The sequence below is a fragment of the Schistocerca gregaria genome, chromosome 3, assembly GCF_023897955.1.
Source record: "Schistocerca gregaria isolate iqSchGreg1 chromosome 3, iqSchGreg1.2, whole genome shotgun sequence".
NCBI classification, from domain to species: domain Eukaryota; kingdom Metazoa; phylum Arthropoda; class Insecta; order Orthoptera; family Acrididae; genus Schistocerca; species Schistocerca gregaria.
Window position 1 is genome coordinate 691747031 of NC_064922.1, and position 16469 is coordinate 691763499.

General features: G+C 41.6%; 1 protein-coding gene across 21 annotated transcripts in view; it reads left to right on the forward strand.

Annotated features, from left to right (window-relative positions):
- The window catches only part of LOC126354434 (tyrosine-protein kinase Src64B), a 269738-nt gene that overhangs the window by 219120 nt on the left and 34149 nt on the right, over positions 1-16469 (forward strand). For all 21 annotated transcript variants that reach the window (XM_050004113.1, XM_050004111.1, XM_050004110.1 and 18 more), the window contains one exon: positions 7050-7203. In XM_050004113.1, coding sequence (XP_049860070.1) covers positions 7050-7203 — 154 coding nt within the window. The remainder of the gene's footprint in view (positions 1-7049; positions 7204-16469) is intronic.

The following is a 16469-nucleotide window of genomic DNA, read 5'->3' on the forward strand; positions in this document are numbered from 1 at the left end:
TGGTAGAATATGTGCAATTAAGAGTGCTTGTATGATAAATGGAATATTTTCATACATACTTGTTACATTATATGAAAACTGCTATCTTCCAAGATGCATGACATACAATTCCCTTAGTGACAGGCAGTCAGTGTGGAAACTGAAGGCGCCATGTGAAAGGAAGTGGGAGTTGAACAGAAGCTTACAGCACAGTTGGAAGCTAATGAGCTAACGTCAGTAGCTTGTTACAGAAAATACTGTAAGGCTAGGATAAATATTTGTAGATAAGTAGAAAGTATGATTTTTATAAATAGAATATCAAAACAGAATGGAATATAATGAGGATGGTGCCAGATTAGAACAGATAGGTTCTACCACCAGTACACTGAAATGGGGAGTAAAGATTTTACTGATATTACTCATACTGAGGTACGCAAAAATCCCCAGTGATCATTTCCTGTTGTGGGTGAACTGAGTTACAAGTAGTGGAATACTTTTTTTTTTTTAAGGCATAGTTGGAGATTTGACTGTTGGATACTAATAGACAGGACATTTTGGCAATAATTAATTCTTTGAACTGTAAGGATTAATACGGCAATGATTAGAAGCCAAATAAGATAGTGAAGTATTTTGCACCCTATATTAGCAATATACTGATCTGATGTGCGTAACGTATTTTTTACAGCTAGATATTTTCCCATAGAGATTTAAGTATTCGGTGGCTAGGGACCTACAGGGTTATTACCTATGTTTTAAAAAACATTTTTGAAAGAACAGTTGATAGGGAATAGTTGCCTATTTATCTGAGTGCAATAGTTTCACAGTTCTGTTTTGGAAGTGATCTTCAGTTGATCAGCCAGTATATTCCTACTTGCACCAGATAGTGAAACTTATTGGTGATTTGTTACGAAGCCCACACCTACTACAGTAGTACAAGTTTATATGCCAACTAGATCTGCAGATGACGAAGAAATTGAAGAAATGTATGATGAAATAAAAGAAATTATTCAGATACTGAAGGGAGACGAAAATTTAATAGTCATGGGCGACTGGAATTCGAGTGTAGGAAAAGGGAGAGAAGGAAACGTAGTAGGTGAATATGGATTGGGGCTAAGAAATGAAAGACGAAGCCGCCTCGTAGAATTTTGCACAGAGCACAACTTAATCATAGCTAACACTTGGTTCAAGAATAGTAAAAGAAGGCTGTGTACATAGAAGCAGCCTGGAGATACTGACAGGTTTCAGATAGATTATATAATGGTAAGACAGAGATTTAGGAACCAGGTTTTAAATTGTAGGACATTTCCTGGGGCAAATGTGGACTCTGACCACAATCTATTGGTTATGACCTGTAGATTAAAACTGAAGAAACTGCAAAAAGGTGGCAATTTAAGGAGATGGGACCTGGACAAACTAAAAGAACCAGTGGTTGTACAGAGTTTCAGGGAGAGCATAAGGGAACAATTGACAGGAATGGGGGAAATAAATACAGTAGAAGAAGAATGGGTAGCTCTGAGGGATGAAGTAGTGAAGGCAGCAGAGGATCAAGTAGGTAAAAAGACGAGGGCTAGTAGAAATCCTTGGGTAACAGAAGAAATACTGAATTTAATTGATGAAAGGAGAAAATACAAAAATGCAGTAAATGAAGCAGGCAAAAGGGAATACAAATGTCTCAAAAATGAGATCGACAGGAAATGCAAAATGGCTAAGCAGGGATGGCTAGAAGACAGATGTAAGGATGTAGAGGCTTACCTCACTAAGGGTAAGATATATACTGCCTACAGGAAAATTAAAGAGTCCTTTGGAGATAAGAGAACCACTTGTATGAACATCAAGAGCTCAGATGGAAACCCAGTTTTAAGCAAAGAAGGGAAAGCAGAAAGATGGAAGGAGTATATAGGGGGACTATACAAGAACGATGTACTTGAGGACAATATTATAGAAATTGAAAAGGATGTAGATGAAGATGAAATGGGAGATATGATACTGCGTGAAGAGTTTGACAGAGCACTGAAAGACCTAAGTCGAAACAAGGCCCCGGGAGTAGACAACATTCCATTAGAACTACTGACAGCCTTGGGAGAGCCAGTCCTGACAAAACTCTACTATCTGGTGAGCAAGATGTATGAGACAGGCGAAATACCCTCAGACTTCAAGAAGAATATAATAATTCTAATCCCAAAGAAAGCAGGTCTTGACAGATGTGAAAATTACCCAACTATCAGTTTAATAAGTCACAGCTGCAAAATACTAACACGAATTCTTTACAGACGAATGGAAAAACTAGTAGAAGCCGACCTCGGGGAAGATCAATTTGGATTCCGTAGAAATAATGGAACACATGAGGCAATACTGACCTTACGACTTATCTTAGAGGAAAGATTAAGGAAAGGCAAACCTACGTTCCTAGCATTTGTAGACTTAGAGAAAGCTTTTGACAATGTTGACTGGAATACTCTCTTTCAAATTCTAAAGGTGGCAGGGGTAAAATACAGGGAGCGAAAGGCTATTTACAATTTGTACAGAAACCAGATGGCAGTTATAAGAGTCGAGGGACATGAAAGGGAAGCAGTGGTTGGGAAGGGAGTGAGACAGGGTTGTAGTCTCTCCCCGATGTTATTCAATCTGTATATTGAGCAAGCAGAGAAAGAAACAAAAGAAAAATTCGGAGTAGGTATTAAAATCCATGGAGAAGAAATAAAAACTTTGAGGTTCGCCGATGACATTGTAATTCTGTCAGAGACAGCAAAGGACTTGGAAGAGCAGTTGAATGGAATGGACAGTGTCTTGAGAGGAGTATATAAGATGAACATCAACAAAAGCAAAACGAGGATAATGGAATGTAGTCGAATTAAGTCGGGTGATGCTGAGGGAATTACATTAGGAAATGAAACACATAAAGTAGTAAAGGAGTTTTGCTATTTGAGGAGCAAAACAACTGATGATGGTCGAAGTAGAGAAGATATAAAATGTAGACTGGCAATGGCAAGGAAAGCGTTTCTGAAGAAGAGAAATTTGTTAACATCGAGTATAGATTTAAGTGTCAGGAAGTCATTTCTGAAAGTATTTGTATGGAGTGTAGCCATGTATGGAAGTGAAACACGGATAATAAATAGTTTGTACAAGAATAGGATAGAAGCTTTTGCAATGTGGTGCTACAGAAGAATGATGAGGATTAGATGGGTAGACCACATAACTAATGAGGAAGTGTTGAATAGGGTTGGGGAGAAGAGAAGTTTGTGGCACAACTTGACCAGAAGAAGGGATCGGTTGGTAGGACATGTTCTGAGGCATCAAGGGATCACCAATTTAGTATTAGAGGACAGCGTGGAGGGTAAAAATCATAGAGGGAGACCAAGAGATGAATACACCAAGCAGATTCAGAAGGATGTAGGTTGCAGTAGGTACTGGGAGATGATGAAGTTTGCACAGGATAGAGTAGTGTGGAGAGCTGCATCAAACCAGTCTCAGGACTGAAGACCACAACAACAACATTGGTGATTTACAAAAAATAGAAATGAAAGAACTATGCATAACAGTACTATGAAAAAGATAGTTGCTATTCACCATATAATGGAGATGCTGAGTCACACAGAGGCACAACAAAAAGACTGTTGGAAAGTGAGCTTTTTGCTAACAAGGCCTTCATTGAACACACACACACACACACACACACACACACACACAAACAAATGTGAACACAACTCACGCGCATTGACCTCACTATGTGGCTTCAGTTGCTAGAAACTGTGTTCATACGTTCGTATGCGCGTGCGCAGACCTTTTTTTTGTGCGTCTCTGCAGCTCACCTTTTATGCTATATGCTAAATAGCAGCTGTTCTTTTCATAATATTGTTACATTCCAGCGTAATTGATCCCTAAAGAATACTGACTACCAATAAGTCATTCATGTGTGAATGACACAAGAACACGGCATGATTGTTTCACCATCCCACAGTCTTTTATAGCTGTGGAGTTAGGTAGATTTCCAACCCGGTCAAATGTAGTGTTACAAATGTAAACAACCATATCATATAATAACATCCTCTACAATTCACGTGTAGAGTTCAAAAGCATTATTACAACAACTGAGTAACTCTCGTAAATTGTTGATAGAGAGAGAGAGAGAGAGAGAGAGAGAGAGAGAGAGATATGGGGAGGGGGGGGGGGATCAACAGATGCATGTTATGGATGTGTAGGTACAAGAAACAGTCATCCTATGTCTACAGTGAAAGAAGCTGTTCTTCAAGTGGAATGGTAGGAAAGGAATGCATTCATACACCGCCGGACAAAAAAGTAAAGTCCTCTTAATATACGTTCAGATGTCAATATATCTTTGTACACATACACACCATCAGTGGTTATGTAACTGGTTAAAGTTGAAGTTCTCAGTGACAGATACAGCAGCCATCCATCTCCATAGCTGAGTGATCAGTGTGTGCCATGTGGAGGACCCAGCTTTGATTCTGGTACTAACATGGATTTTGTCTTGGTAGTAGGATTGGAACGGAGTGCACTGAGCTTCATGAGACCATTAGAGGAACTGCTTGATTGAAAAGTAGCAGCTGCTGGTCATGAAACCTGACAATAACTGGGAGAATGGTGTGCTGAGCCCATGCCCCTCAATATTGCAGCCAATGATGCCAGTGGCAGAGGATGTTAGGGCTGTGGATTGGTACCGATGGGCTCGTCAAGGCCTGTGTGCAGAGTTTACGTTTATGGTAGAGCAGGCCCTACGTTACACTGGTGTTTTTACCAAACCTGTTAGGGTATTTAAGGGACATGAAGAGCATCAGATGTTGAGTGCTCACTGTGAAGGACAGAGGTCTCACATACTTGTCTAAGACAGTATTATCAGCATGTGATAGAGAATTTGAAAGGAGCCTCATTGTGGGTTTCCATTTAGCCAGCTGGTCGAATTATGGATTTTCAGGATTTGTGGGGCATTGCATTTGAATGGGTCAGTGGGCCAGTGGACCAATGTTGGATGACATGGGAATGTGAGGATAGGACAACAACAGTGGAGGTGTGCTGTATTGTGCACCAAGTACATGGTAATCCATTCACTTCTGTGCTTGGCACCTGAGAACAAGTAATGAATGCCCTGCAACATATACTGTCAACCTGCACTGTTAGCTGGAGACTAGCAGTAGTGGAGGGACGCTGTGACTGGGAAGCATGGACAGCTGATGAATGACATAAAATCATGTTCAGCAATAAACTGTGGTTCTGCATTACCCCATTCTTTCAATGTTTTGGAGATGCTCAGTTGTGTTACTCCTGGCAACACATTGTGGGGAACCATTGTGTAGGACTTCAGGTCACAGCTGGTATTTTGATTGAGGCAACTCTTGATGACACAGCGGTACATTGAGACATTCTGCATCCTGCATCCTCATGTGTTACCTCTCATGTGACAGTATCTTGATGAACTGTTTGTATGATGTTGAGATATTCCTGTGACCAGCAACATTCCTGGATCTGTCCCCAATAAAACATGCTGGGACTGGGTGGGACTGGCTTGGACTTCAACTCTGTCCTGGTGCCAATATCCAGCATACCAATGATCATTTACTACAGTTGTGTATCAGCTTGCCTCAGGAGATGATACAACGGGTTTATGAAACTTTTCTCAATTGAATCATCCAGGTCAGAGCAGGTGCAACATCATATTGATAAACGTACATGTATTACCAAATTATTTGTAAATGTGACTCAATTTTGTAATCACTCAGATATCATCATGTATCCTCTCAGTTGTGAAATTCCATCTTATTTTCTCCTCTCCTTCTGGGTGCATCACGTTTTTTGTTAGGCAGTGTATAAATGAGCTAACAGCCTTGCCCTAGAGGTAAGACAAGTTCGTGTGAGATCACCAAAATTAAGCTTTGTCAGGCTTGGCTAGCAATAGGGTAGGTGATTGTCTAGGTCTGCCAAGTGCTGTTGGCAAGTGGAGTGCACTCATTCCTTGTGAGGCCAATTGAAACACTACTTGTTTCCAAAGTAGTGGTTCTGGTTACAACAGCTGCAAGTGGCCGGGATACCTGTGTGCTGACCACGTGCGCCTCCATATCCCCATTCAGTGATACTTATAGGCTGCGGATGACATAGCATTCGTCAGCACTGTTAATCCTTCTGAGGCCCGGATGGAATTTCAGTTTTTAGTGTATAAATGAAGGAGGAATTTATTATTCAGTTTTCTGCGTGTTAATGACTATCACTGCAAGTTACTTCTGATTCTACTTTAATCTGAGGAAAAATAAATAAATAAATGAAATGAACTGAGTGTATGGCATTGTTGGCCGGGAGACCCTCTGGGGAAGTTCAGCCACCAAGTGCAAGTCTTATTTCAGTTTATGCCACAATGGGAGACTTGTGTGTCGGTGATGAGGATGAAATGATGATGGGTACAACACAGGTTGGAGAAAATCTCCAACCTGGCCAGGAATTGAACCTGGGCTCGCTGCACAGGAGGCAAGCACGTTACCACCCAACTAAGCAGGTGGACAATCTAAGGAAAGTTTTGTCTGTGTAACCGCTAACATCTCCTTATAAAGTTGTATTATGTTGTGCCCTCTACGGCAACACTATAGTAACAGTTTTCACAAAATTGGTGTCTTGTATGAATATGTTAGAAAGTTTTACTTGAGGGCAAGGTATATTTTCACTGCTTGTGGAGTTTATAGCAGTACTTTAATTGCTTATCTCTGTGTGTTTAATGTCATTGTCTTCAGCATGTCCAAAAATAAATTTAAAACAGACAGTCCTAAGTAATTTGAAATGGTGATATCATCTCTGGATTTAGTGATCCCTATAATTTTAGTAAAATAAAATATTAGTAATAAAAAAATGAATCAGGAATATAAAAATCAGTAGTAGTTGAGTAAGAAATAAATTTTTGTTTTAATAGTTTTTAAGTACAATTTGTCTACATATCTGCTTGTCTCACTTTGTGAAGAACAGCTTGCTGTGTTTCTTTGTTTCATTTCAAACTTGCATAGTAACCCTGTATTATCACAGTCATGTAGTTAACTGATTGAATAAATGTTAGACAAGAATGTTTCTTCCAGGTGGCAAGTGGAATGAAGTACCTGGAAGCAAAACAGCTTATTCATAGAGATCTTGCTGCAAGAAATGTTTTGATAGGAGAAAACAACATAGCCAAAATATGTGATTTTGGATTAGCGCGTGTGATAGAAGATGATGAATATTGCCCTAAACAAGGTAATCATTCAAAATGGGCAATATTATAGCATTATGCCCAATTAATACCTTATGAGAATTGTAAAAATTAACTGATTCATGCTAAATGATATAGAATTTTGAGACACTCTACCTCTCCCTCCCCTCCCTCCGTCCCCTTCCCCCTACCCCCTCCCCTCCCCTTCCCCCTACCCCCTCCCCTCCCCTCCCTTCTCTCCTCCTACTCCCTGCTCTATCTCTCTCTTCGATATTTTTCTTTCCTTACATTTTTAATGTAAGTGAGAACTACTCTGTCACAACTAAAGTCTCATTGTGTCAAAATTTATGGGCTTTCTGGTTATCAAAAGTCAGCAACCAGGAAGATAATCTCAGCATTTTGAATAGTTCATATAGATGGGGGACAAGTATACCACATGTTAAACAAGTGATGATTTGTGTACAGGCATGAAAAAATGATGACCAGTTGTTTAAGGTGTGGGTAAATTCCGATTTTATCCAAAAGCTATACAATTCATCATACCTCCTTCATGCCTGTCCTCTTCCAGTTGCTTCTTATATCTGACGAACATGGATCTAGCTTCATATACATGTTATATTCCAAATTTAACAATGGAAAATCCAGCATCGGATAATGATAACATTATGAAAAAGATAGATTGCTACTCACCATATAGTGGAAACAGACAGGCACAACAAAAAGACTACTAAACACATAACTTTCAGCCATAAGGCTTTCTTCTGAAATTGACAACATACACACACACGTTCACACAAATGGAACTATCTCTCTCTCTCTCTCTCTCTCTCTCTCTCTCTCTCTCTCTCTCTCACACACACACACACACACACACACACACACACAAGCATTGCCTCTGGCTGTCAGGGCCAGATTGCGAGCAACTGTGCATGATGGGAGGAGCAGTCTGGGTGGTGGTGATAAGGTGGAGGGTGGGGGGATAGCAGGGTACAGATGGAGTACAGTAAAATGCTGTTTGTGGGAGCATACAGTAAAGAGGTAGAGAGAGGGTAAGGGAGGTAGATGTAGTTGGGAAGTTGGACAGAGAGTAAGAGGAAGGGGGGCAGTGGAAAAGGATATAAGTAAAAAGACGTGGGTGCACATGTGGGATAAAAGGTTGTGGAGTGAGAACAAGAAAGGGAAAAGATGAGTAAAGGACAATGACTAACAAAGGAATTTGGGCTGCACAGTAGGAGAATTTTCCTGGATTCCATCTCACTCATAGAAACTTCGGTCCTCTAGGAACTAGAGCAGCATGCACACCACCTAAAAAGAACTCAGCAACCTGTTCACTTCGTGCTCCTGCCTTGGACTACTGTTATCCACCATCCCTCCAATGACCTCCAAACCTCCCTCACATCCCCTCATAGTTGACACACCTTGCCTTGCAGACCTACTACTTTAATCCCACCTTCAAATACTTCCTCCCGCCAGAATACAGAATCCAGAACCTAAATAGATCAGAAACACAGTCATGAACCTTTCATCCAAAAGCCTTAGCCCTACAGGAGTATCAGTCCTTTCCAAAGGCCTCACCTTTTGTCCCACTCCCAAATTCAGTTGTGCTGGATTTTTTAAAGACCTTCTACCCTTCTTCCAGTCCCGAAGTGGAAAACTTTTCTGCCACCAACCCTAACAATTAGACTCAACCTAAGACAAATATTGAACCCTGTCTGATTCAGTTCACTCGTCCTTCCAACCATGATCCACCACACTGCCTCCAAATCACCTCTGTTAACTTTCCAAAAATTTTTAAACTTGAACTGTGCCCCACCATCATTCCCCAAATCCCAGAAATGCGAGCTAAACATTCATCCGCAGAAAAAACCACAGTCCCCCATCTAAGCTGATCTCATCATCCTATCTGCTGACAAAGGCTCCAACAGTGTTGTTTTGAACTGCAATGATTACTTGGCAGAAGGACTCTACCAGCTGATTTGCCCATCTAAAAACCCTGCCACAGGGACCACATTTCAGAAATCCAGCAGGATCTCCAGCCTCAACTGAAATCCTTAGGCCCATCTCAGAACCTCCCCCCAGAGTCCTCCCCCCTCTCTCTCCTCTCCCCTCCTCTCTCTCTCCCTCCCTCCCTCTCCCTCCCAACCTCTCCCTCCCTCTCCCTCCCTCCCTCCCTCCCTCCCTCCCTCCCTCCCTCCCTCCCTCCCCAACCCTAACACACACCACACTCCTGTCTTCTATATGCTTCCTAAAATCCATGAACTCAACCGCCAAGGGCACCCCATTGTTGCCAGTTACTGTGCCCCCACTTAGAGAATTTCTGTTCTCATAGACCAACACCTCCAGCCTGTTACCCACAACTTTCCTTCCTATATAAAAGGTACAACCATTTCCTCCACCAACTCTCCACAGTTCCCACTACTTTGCCACATGGTGCCCTGCTTATCATTATTGATATCCCCCTTCCTTCACACTAACATATCTAATGCCCATGGTCTAGCGACTATTGAACACCCTGTGGATTCCAACCCTACAAACTCCTGTCTGGTCACCATGACTTGCCCTTTGAAGGCATCACCTACAAACAAATCTGGGATACAGCAATGAGCACCAACCTGGCACCATCCCATGCCAACCTATTATTGGGCCATGTAGAGGAATCCTTTCTAACCACCAAGAATTCCAAAACCCCTCACGTGGTTCTGATTCATTGATGACGTCTTTGTGATCAGGGTTGAGGCTGAGGACACCCTACACACATTCCTCTAGAACCTCAACACCTTCTTCCCCATTCACTTCACCTGCTCCTCCTCAACCAAACAAGCCATCCTCCTGAAAGTGGTCTCCACCTAAGGGATGGTTACATTAATTTTAATGACTGTTTCACAACCTGTGCCATCTAGGTCCTCCCTACCAACACCAGCTTTTGCTGTTGTGTGAGTGAGGATTCTCCCTGCAATATGTCGTTCATTCCCATAATCCTCCTGGCTAGAACCTCCGTTAGTCATTGTCCTTTGCCCACCTCCCCCCTTCCATATTCCCACTCCACACCTTTATATTCCAAAAGTGCACCCACAGTCTCCTGACTGCACATAGCTGCTCTACCCTCTTTCTGCCTCATCCCTGTATGCTTCCAAAAACAGCACTTTACCATCCTGTACCCCCACCACCCACATTGCTTCTCCCATCATGCGCAGTTGCTCGCAGTCTGGCCCGAGCAGTTTCTGTTCGAGAAGGCTGCCTTATGGCCAAAAGCTGACATGTTTAGTAGTCTCCTTGATAAGCCTGTGTGAGACTCAACATCTTTGCTGTATGGTGAGCAGCAATCTATCCTATCCATAATATCATCCATATGCTCTAGTCTGGATTATATTATCATTATATTCCAGTCTGTATTTTCCATTTGTTTGCTGGTTAAACTGCCCTGTAAATGGCGATAAATGAACACAATATGTTTTTACTGTACATGCGTACAAAGGCATAAATGTTAAAACGTCTTATAATTTATACACTCCTGGAAATGGAAAAAAGAACACATTGACACCGGTGTGTCAGACCCACCATACTTGCTCCGGACACTGCGAGAGGGCCGTACAAGCAATGATCACACGCACGGCACAGCGGACACACCAGGAACCGCGGTGTTGGCCGTCGAATGGCGCTAGCTGCGCAGCATTTGTGCACCGCCGCCGTCAGTGTCAGCCAGTTTGCCGTGGCATACGGAGCTCCATCGCAGTCTTTAACACTGGTAGCATGCCGCGACAGCGTGGACGTGAACTGTATGTGCAGTTGACGGACTTTGAGCGAGGGCGTATAGTGGGCATGCAGGAGGCCGGGTGGACGTACCGCCGAATTGCTCAACACATGGGGCGTGAGGTCTCCACAGTACATCGATGTTGTCACCAGTGGTCGGCGGAAGGTGCACATGCCCGTTGACCTGGGACCGGACCGCAGCGACGCACGGATGCACGCCAAGACCGTAGGATCCTACGCAGTGCCATAGGGGACTGCACTGCCACTTCCCAGCAAATTAGGGACACTGTTGCTCCTGGGGTATCGGCGAGAACCATTCGCAACCGTCTCCATGAAGCTGGGCTACGGTCCCGCACACCGTTAGGCCGTCTTCCGCTCACGCCCCAACATCGTGCAGCCCGCCTCCAGTGGTGTCGTGACAGGCGTGAATGGAGGGACGAATGGAGACGTGTCGTCTTCAGCGATGAGAGTCGCTTCTACCTTGGTGCCAATGATGGTCGTATGCGTGTTTGGCGCCGTGCAGGTGAGTGCCACAATCAGTACTGCATACGACAGAGGCACACAGGGCCAACACCCATCATCATGGTGTGGGGAGCGATCTCCTACACTGGCCGTACACCTCTGGTGATCGTCGAGGGGACACTGCATAGTGCACGGTACATCCAAACCATCATCGAACCCATTGTTCTACCATTCCTAGACCGGCAAGGGAACTTGCTGTTCCAACAGGACAATGCACGTCCGCATGTATCCCGTGCCACCCAACGTGCTCTAGAAGGTGTAAGCTAACTACCCTGGCCAGCAAGATCTCCGGATCTGTCCCCCATTGAGCATGTTTGGGACTGGATGAAGCATCGTCTCATGCGGTCTGCACGTCCAGCACGAACACTGGTCCAACTGAGGCGCCAGGTGGAAATGGCATGGCAAGCCGTTCCACAGGACTACATCCAGCATCTCTACGATCGTCTCCATGGGAGAATAGCAGCCTGCATTGCTGCGAAAGGTGGATATACACTGTACTAGTGCCGACATTGTGCATGCTCTGTTGCCTTTGTCTATGTGCCTGTGGTTCTGTCAGTGTGATCATGTGATGTATCTGACCCCAGGAATGTGTCAATAAAGTTTCCCCTTCCTGGGACAATGAATTCACGGTGTTCTTATTTCAATTTCCGGGAGTGTATAATACTGGAAAGTTCTGCATAGACTGCAGATTACAGAAGAAGTAAACTGAAATGTAAATTGCGTTAGGTGAATGACAGTCCAGTTTTTGTATATAAGGAGTATGTTTTTCCAAGCTCAATTTCAGTCATTTGAGAGGGAGAAGAACTATTTTGAGATGAATAAGTATTTTTCATGTAAGAATGTATGTAAGCACTTGGATTATTGTCAACAGGAGCAATTAAATCACCTTTTCATGTTACTCTGTTCATAAGTTACTTGAATTTTGAACTGGAAGTTAATAAGGTTGCTGGAAGAAAAAAATACCAACTATTACTGATACTTGGTCCTTGAGAAAATCGATATATCTTTACTCGACAGTACTGATATTCCAACAGCATTACAATCTGTATAAAAGTAATATTCCTTCCTTTACAACATGAAGTCTACTTTCTCTACAAAAACCCTTCAACATTGAAAGGCTATCCTGGCTACGAAACTGGAGCTGAAAAAATTTCAGAAGACACTTGTGTACAGATAGAGGTATCAAACTCTTGTATAAAGTTTCAGTAACATTCTCATAATATACATATAGTTGCTGGACAGTATAAAACATACCCAGTTCCTACCAAATCGTTTCTTAGGACAGTGGTCATGTGTGTATGAGTTGCATTTGGGTGAACACGTGTGTGTGTGTGTGTGTGTGTGTGTGTGTGTGTGTGTGTGTGTGTGTGTGTGTGTTGCATTTGGGTGAACACGTGTGTGTGTGTGTGTGTGTGTGTGTGTGTGTGTGTGTGTGTGTGTGTTTTGTTTGTTTGTTTGTTTTTGTATTTTGCTGAATCCAGAAGGAGGCCTTTAGGCGAAAAGCTTACTTGTTTAGCAATCTTTTTGTTGTGAGTGTCTGTGACTCAACATTGTCTCCACTATATTGTCAAAGTTTTACCTTATGTGGAGAAATACAGTCATCACTGTTAGAAAAATAATCAAAAGTCAGAATAAATTAATAATTGGTTCATTACTGGTTTGTTTTATTGAACCCTGGCTAAGAAGATACACTTGTTGAACTGTTCAAGAAAATTTTGAGGCTCATTTTGAGTAGGTACCTCACTCACACAATTACAGTTACTAGCGACTTCAGTGTAACCATCAAATGTTTGTGAAAATACGTGGTTTAAAGTTGGTGGTAGGCATAAAACATCATTTATAATTGTACTAAAAGCTCTCTCTGAAAATTATTTTGAATGGTTTGTTCAGAAGCCCACACAGAGTGTAAATGATTATGATAACGTATGACACTTTTTACTGACAAATAATCCTGAGCAAATAGAGAGCACTGTGGTAGTATAGGAACTAGTAACCAGAAAGTTGCGTAAGGAGATTGAGTACAGTATCTCCAGATCCATCAAAAATAAGTGCAAAATACATGTATTTAAAAAGCACATCAAAATTCGTTTGATGCCTTTGTGAGAGACAGTCTCTGTTCCTTTCATGCTAACTAAAAGTGTCTACCAGGCTACAGAGCCCCCAAAGTACACAAAAAAGGCAGGTTGCTGTTGCTGAATAAACTAAAAAAGCATGACAGGTTTAAAAGAATACAAAATCCTTGAGGTTGGCAATGGTTTTTGCATGTTCGAAACTTTGCATAGGCTCCAGTGTAGTGTGACATACTTATAATAGTTTCCTCATAAAAACTTTGTCTCGAAAAATGGCAGAAAATCCAAAAAGATTTTGGTTGTATGTTAAGAAGTGGCAAGATGCGGTCCATAGCTTCACTGTGTGACAACAGTGGTAATGTTACGAAAGGCAGCACCACTAAGATGGAGCTGCTAAACACAAGTTTCCAAAAACCCTTCACTCAAAAAGATGCAGTAAATATTCCAGAACTTGAATCAAAAACATGTGCCAACGTTAGTAATTTGGAAGTACAGTAGATACAGTGAAGCAGCGCAAATCACTTAATAAAGACAAGTCTTTCAGTCCAAGTTTTATACCAGTTAGGTTCCGTTCAGAGTTTGCTGATGAAATAACTCCATTTTTAGCAATCATATATACCCCTCACTAATTAATAGGTATGTACCTAAAGACTGGAAAGTTACTCAGATCACACAAATACACCATAAAGGAAATAGAATTAATCTGATGAATTATAGACCCACACCATTGACATCAATTTCTAACAGGATTTTGTAATATAACTGTGTTGCAACGTTATGAAGTATCTTGAAGAAAACAGTTTATTGACTCATAACCAGTACAGTCCAGAAAGTATTATTCATGTGAAACCCAACTGGAGCTTTATTCACAGAAAGTAATGAGTACCCTCAACTTGGGATCTCAAATTGATTCCATATTTTTGGATTTACAGAAGGCTTTTGACACCATTCCAAACAAGCGACTTCCAATCAAATTGTGTGCCTATGGAGTAGTGTTTAATTTGTCTCCTGTCACAAAGGTCACAGTTTGCCGTGACTTATCGGAAGTTGTCTAGTGAGACCAAAGTAATGTCTGGGTGTTTTAGTCACAAGAACATGCAGATGATGACAGACACAACACTTTGTTATCTCTAGAAATTACTTGTTACAAGAAGACACTTGCCATGGAGTGACTACTCTACTAGTCTGATAATCCTAGTCAGAATGTCAATATGTAACTGAAGGCAAGCTGGCCGGGCCCAACTCTGTAAGCTGTTGGCCACCCGGTAGAGTTCACAGAGGAGAGATTGCATGAGCATCCATGAGTGACAGTCTCTGGTGGTTCTAGCATCTGCTGACTTCTATGTCACATCTTACAACTGCACAGCTGGATCTCAGGTGTCTAATCTATGCAGTTCACTACACTGGGGTTCCACAAAGAAGTGTTATAAAGGCTCTCTGCTGTTTTTAACTAATATAAACTATTTGAGAGAGAACGTAAACAGACCCTTAAACTGTTTACTGTTTTTAGTGACTAATAAAGTCATTGGAAGATCAAAATGAATTGCAAAATTATTTGAACAGACATCTGCAGGATGTGAAGAGTGGAAATTGAACGTGATTATGAAAATTGTGAGGTCATTCACAGTAGTACTAAAAGTTATCCATTACCTATCAGTTACATGGTAACTCACAAATCTAAAGGCTGTTGATTCACATAAAAATCTCGGTATTACAGTTATGAACACCTTAAATTGGAATGATCACATAGAAAATGATGTGGGAGGAATGGAGCTAAAGATTGTGTATTGTTGTCAGGACATTTAGAATAGGCCCCAAATCTACCAAAGAAACTACCTTTACTGCACTTTTGCATCTTCTTTTTGTTGTATTGCTGCATTGTATGGGATCCTTATCATATATGGTTGATGGGGGTAATCAAAAAAGTTCAAAGGAGGCCAACTGAGTTTGTATTATTGGAGAATAGAGGAGAAAGTGCCATGAATATGATAAGTGAGTTGAGCTGGCATAATTAAAAGAAGGCATGTTTTAATGCAGAAAGATCTTTTCACAAAATTTCAATCGCTAACATTCCTTTCAGAATCCCAAAATATTTTGTTGACTCCCATCTGCATCGGGAAAAATGACCATCATAATAAAATAAGAAAAATTAGAGCTGACACAGAAAGATTTTAATGTTCAGTTTTTCCATGCACTAATCGAAAGTGGGATGGTTCAGAAGTAGTCTAAAAATGTTTCTTTAAAATCTTTCCCATACACTTTAGTTGCCAAGCAGTCAAGCAGGGAAAGGCAACTACTTGCATATTGTGGACCGATGTGTGGACCACAGAAACATGTAACAGAAAACAGTATTCACACCAGCCTTTGAGCTCTTGCTGTTTTTCTAGTAAAAGTGTACACACACACACACACACACACACACACACACACACACACACACACACACACACACAGCCACAGCATTCTGACTACGTGTTTGAGGATATAGATGAAAAAGGGAATAGTGGAGAAGAAGAAGAGTGTGCCACTTTTAAATGGAATTAATCGGTATGTATACTACCTTATAGACTTAAACGCGTTTGGGGTCACCTAGGATTTTTCTGAAGGGCATAAGTATTAAATAAGTCCACATGAAAGATTTTCAAAAATTACACTTGTAACTATCAAAAAATAGTGTATCGACAACACTTTTTTTTTGTACAAAAGTTCCACTAAATGTTGGCTTTTAATTTAAATCTGTTAGACATTGTAGTTTAACAAACAATGATGCAACACCACAAATGCAGAAGAAAATATGTTGCCCAGTTCACATTAGAAAGAGATGCATCTATATCGGTTTAAAAGCAGATAGACAAATGTTTGCTTTGCAGTTTAATAATGGAAAGTGGAAATGTTGTGTGGCTAGGGCCTCCCATCGGGTAGACCGTTCGCCTTGTGCAGGTCTTTCGATTTGACGCCACTTCGGCGAC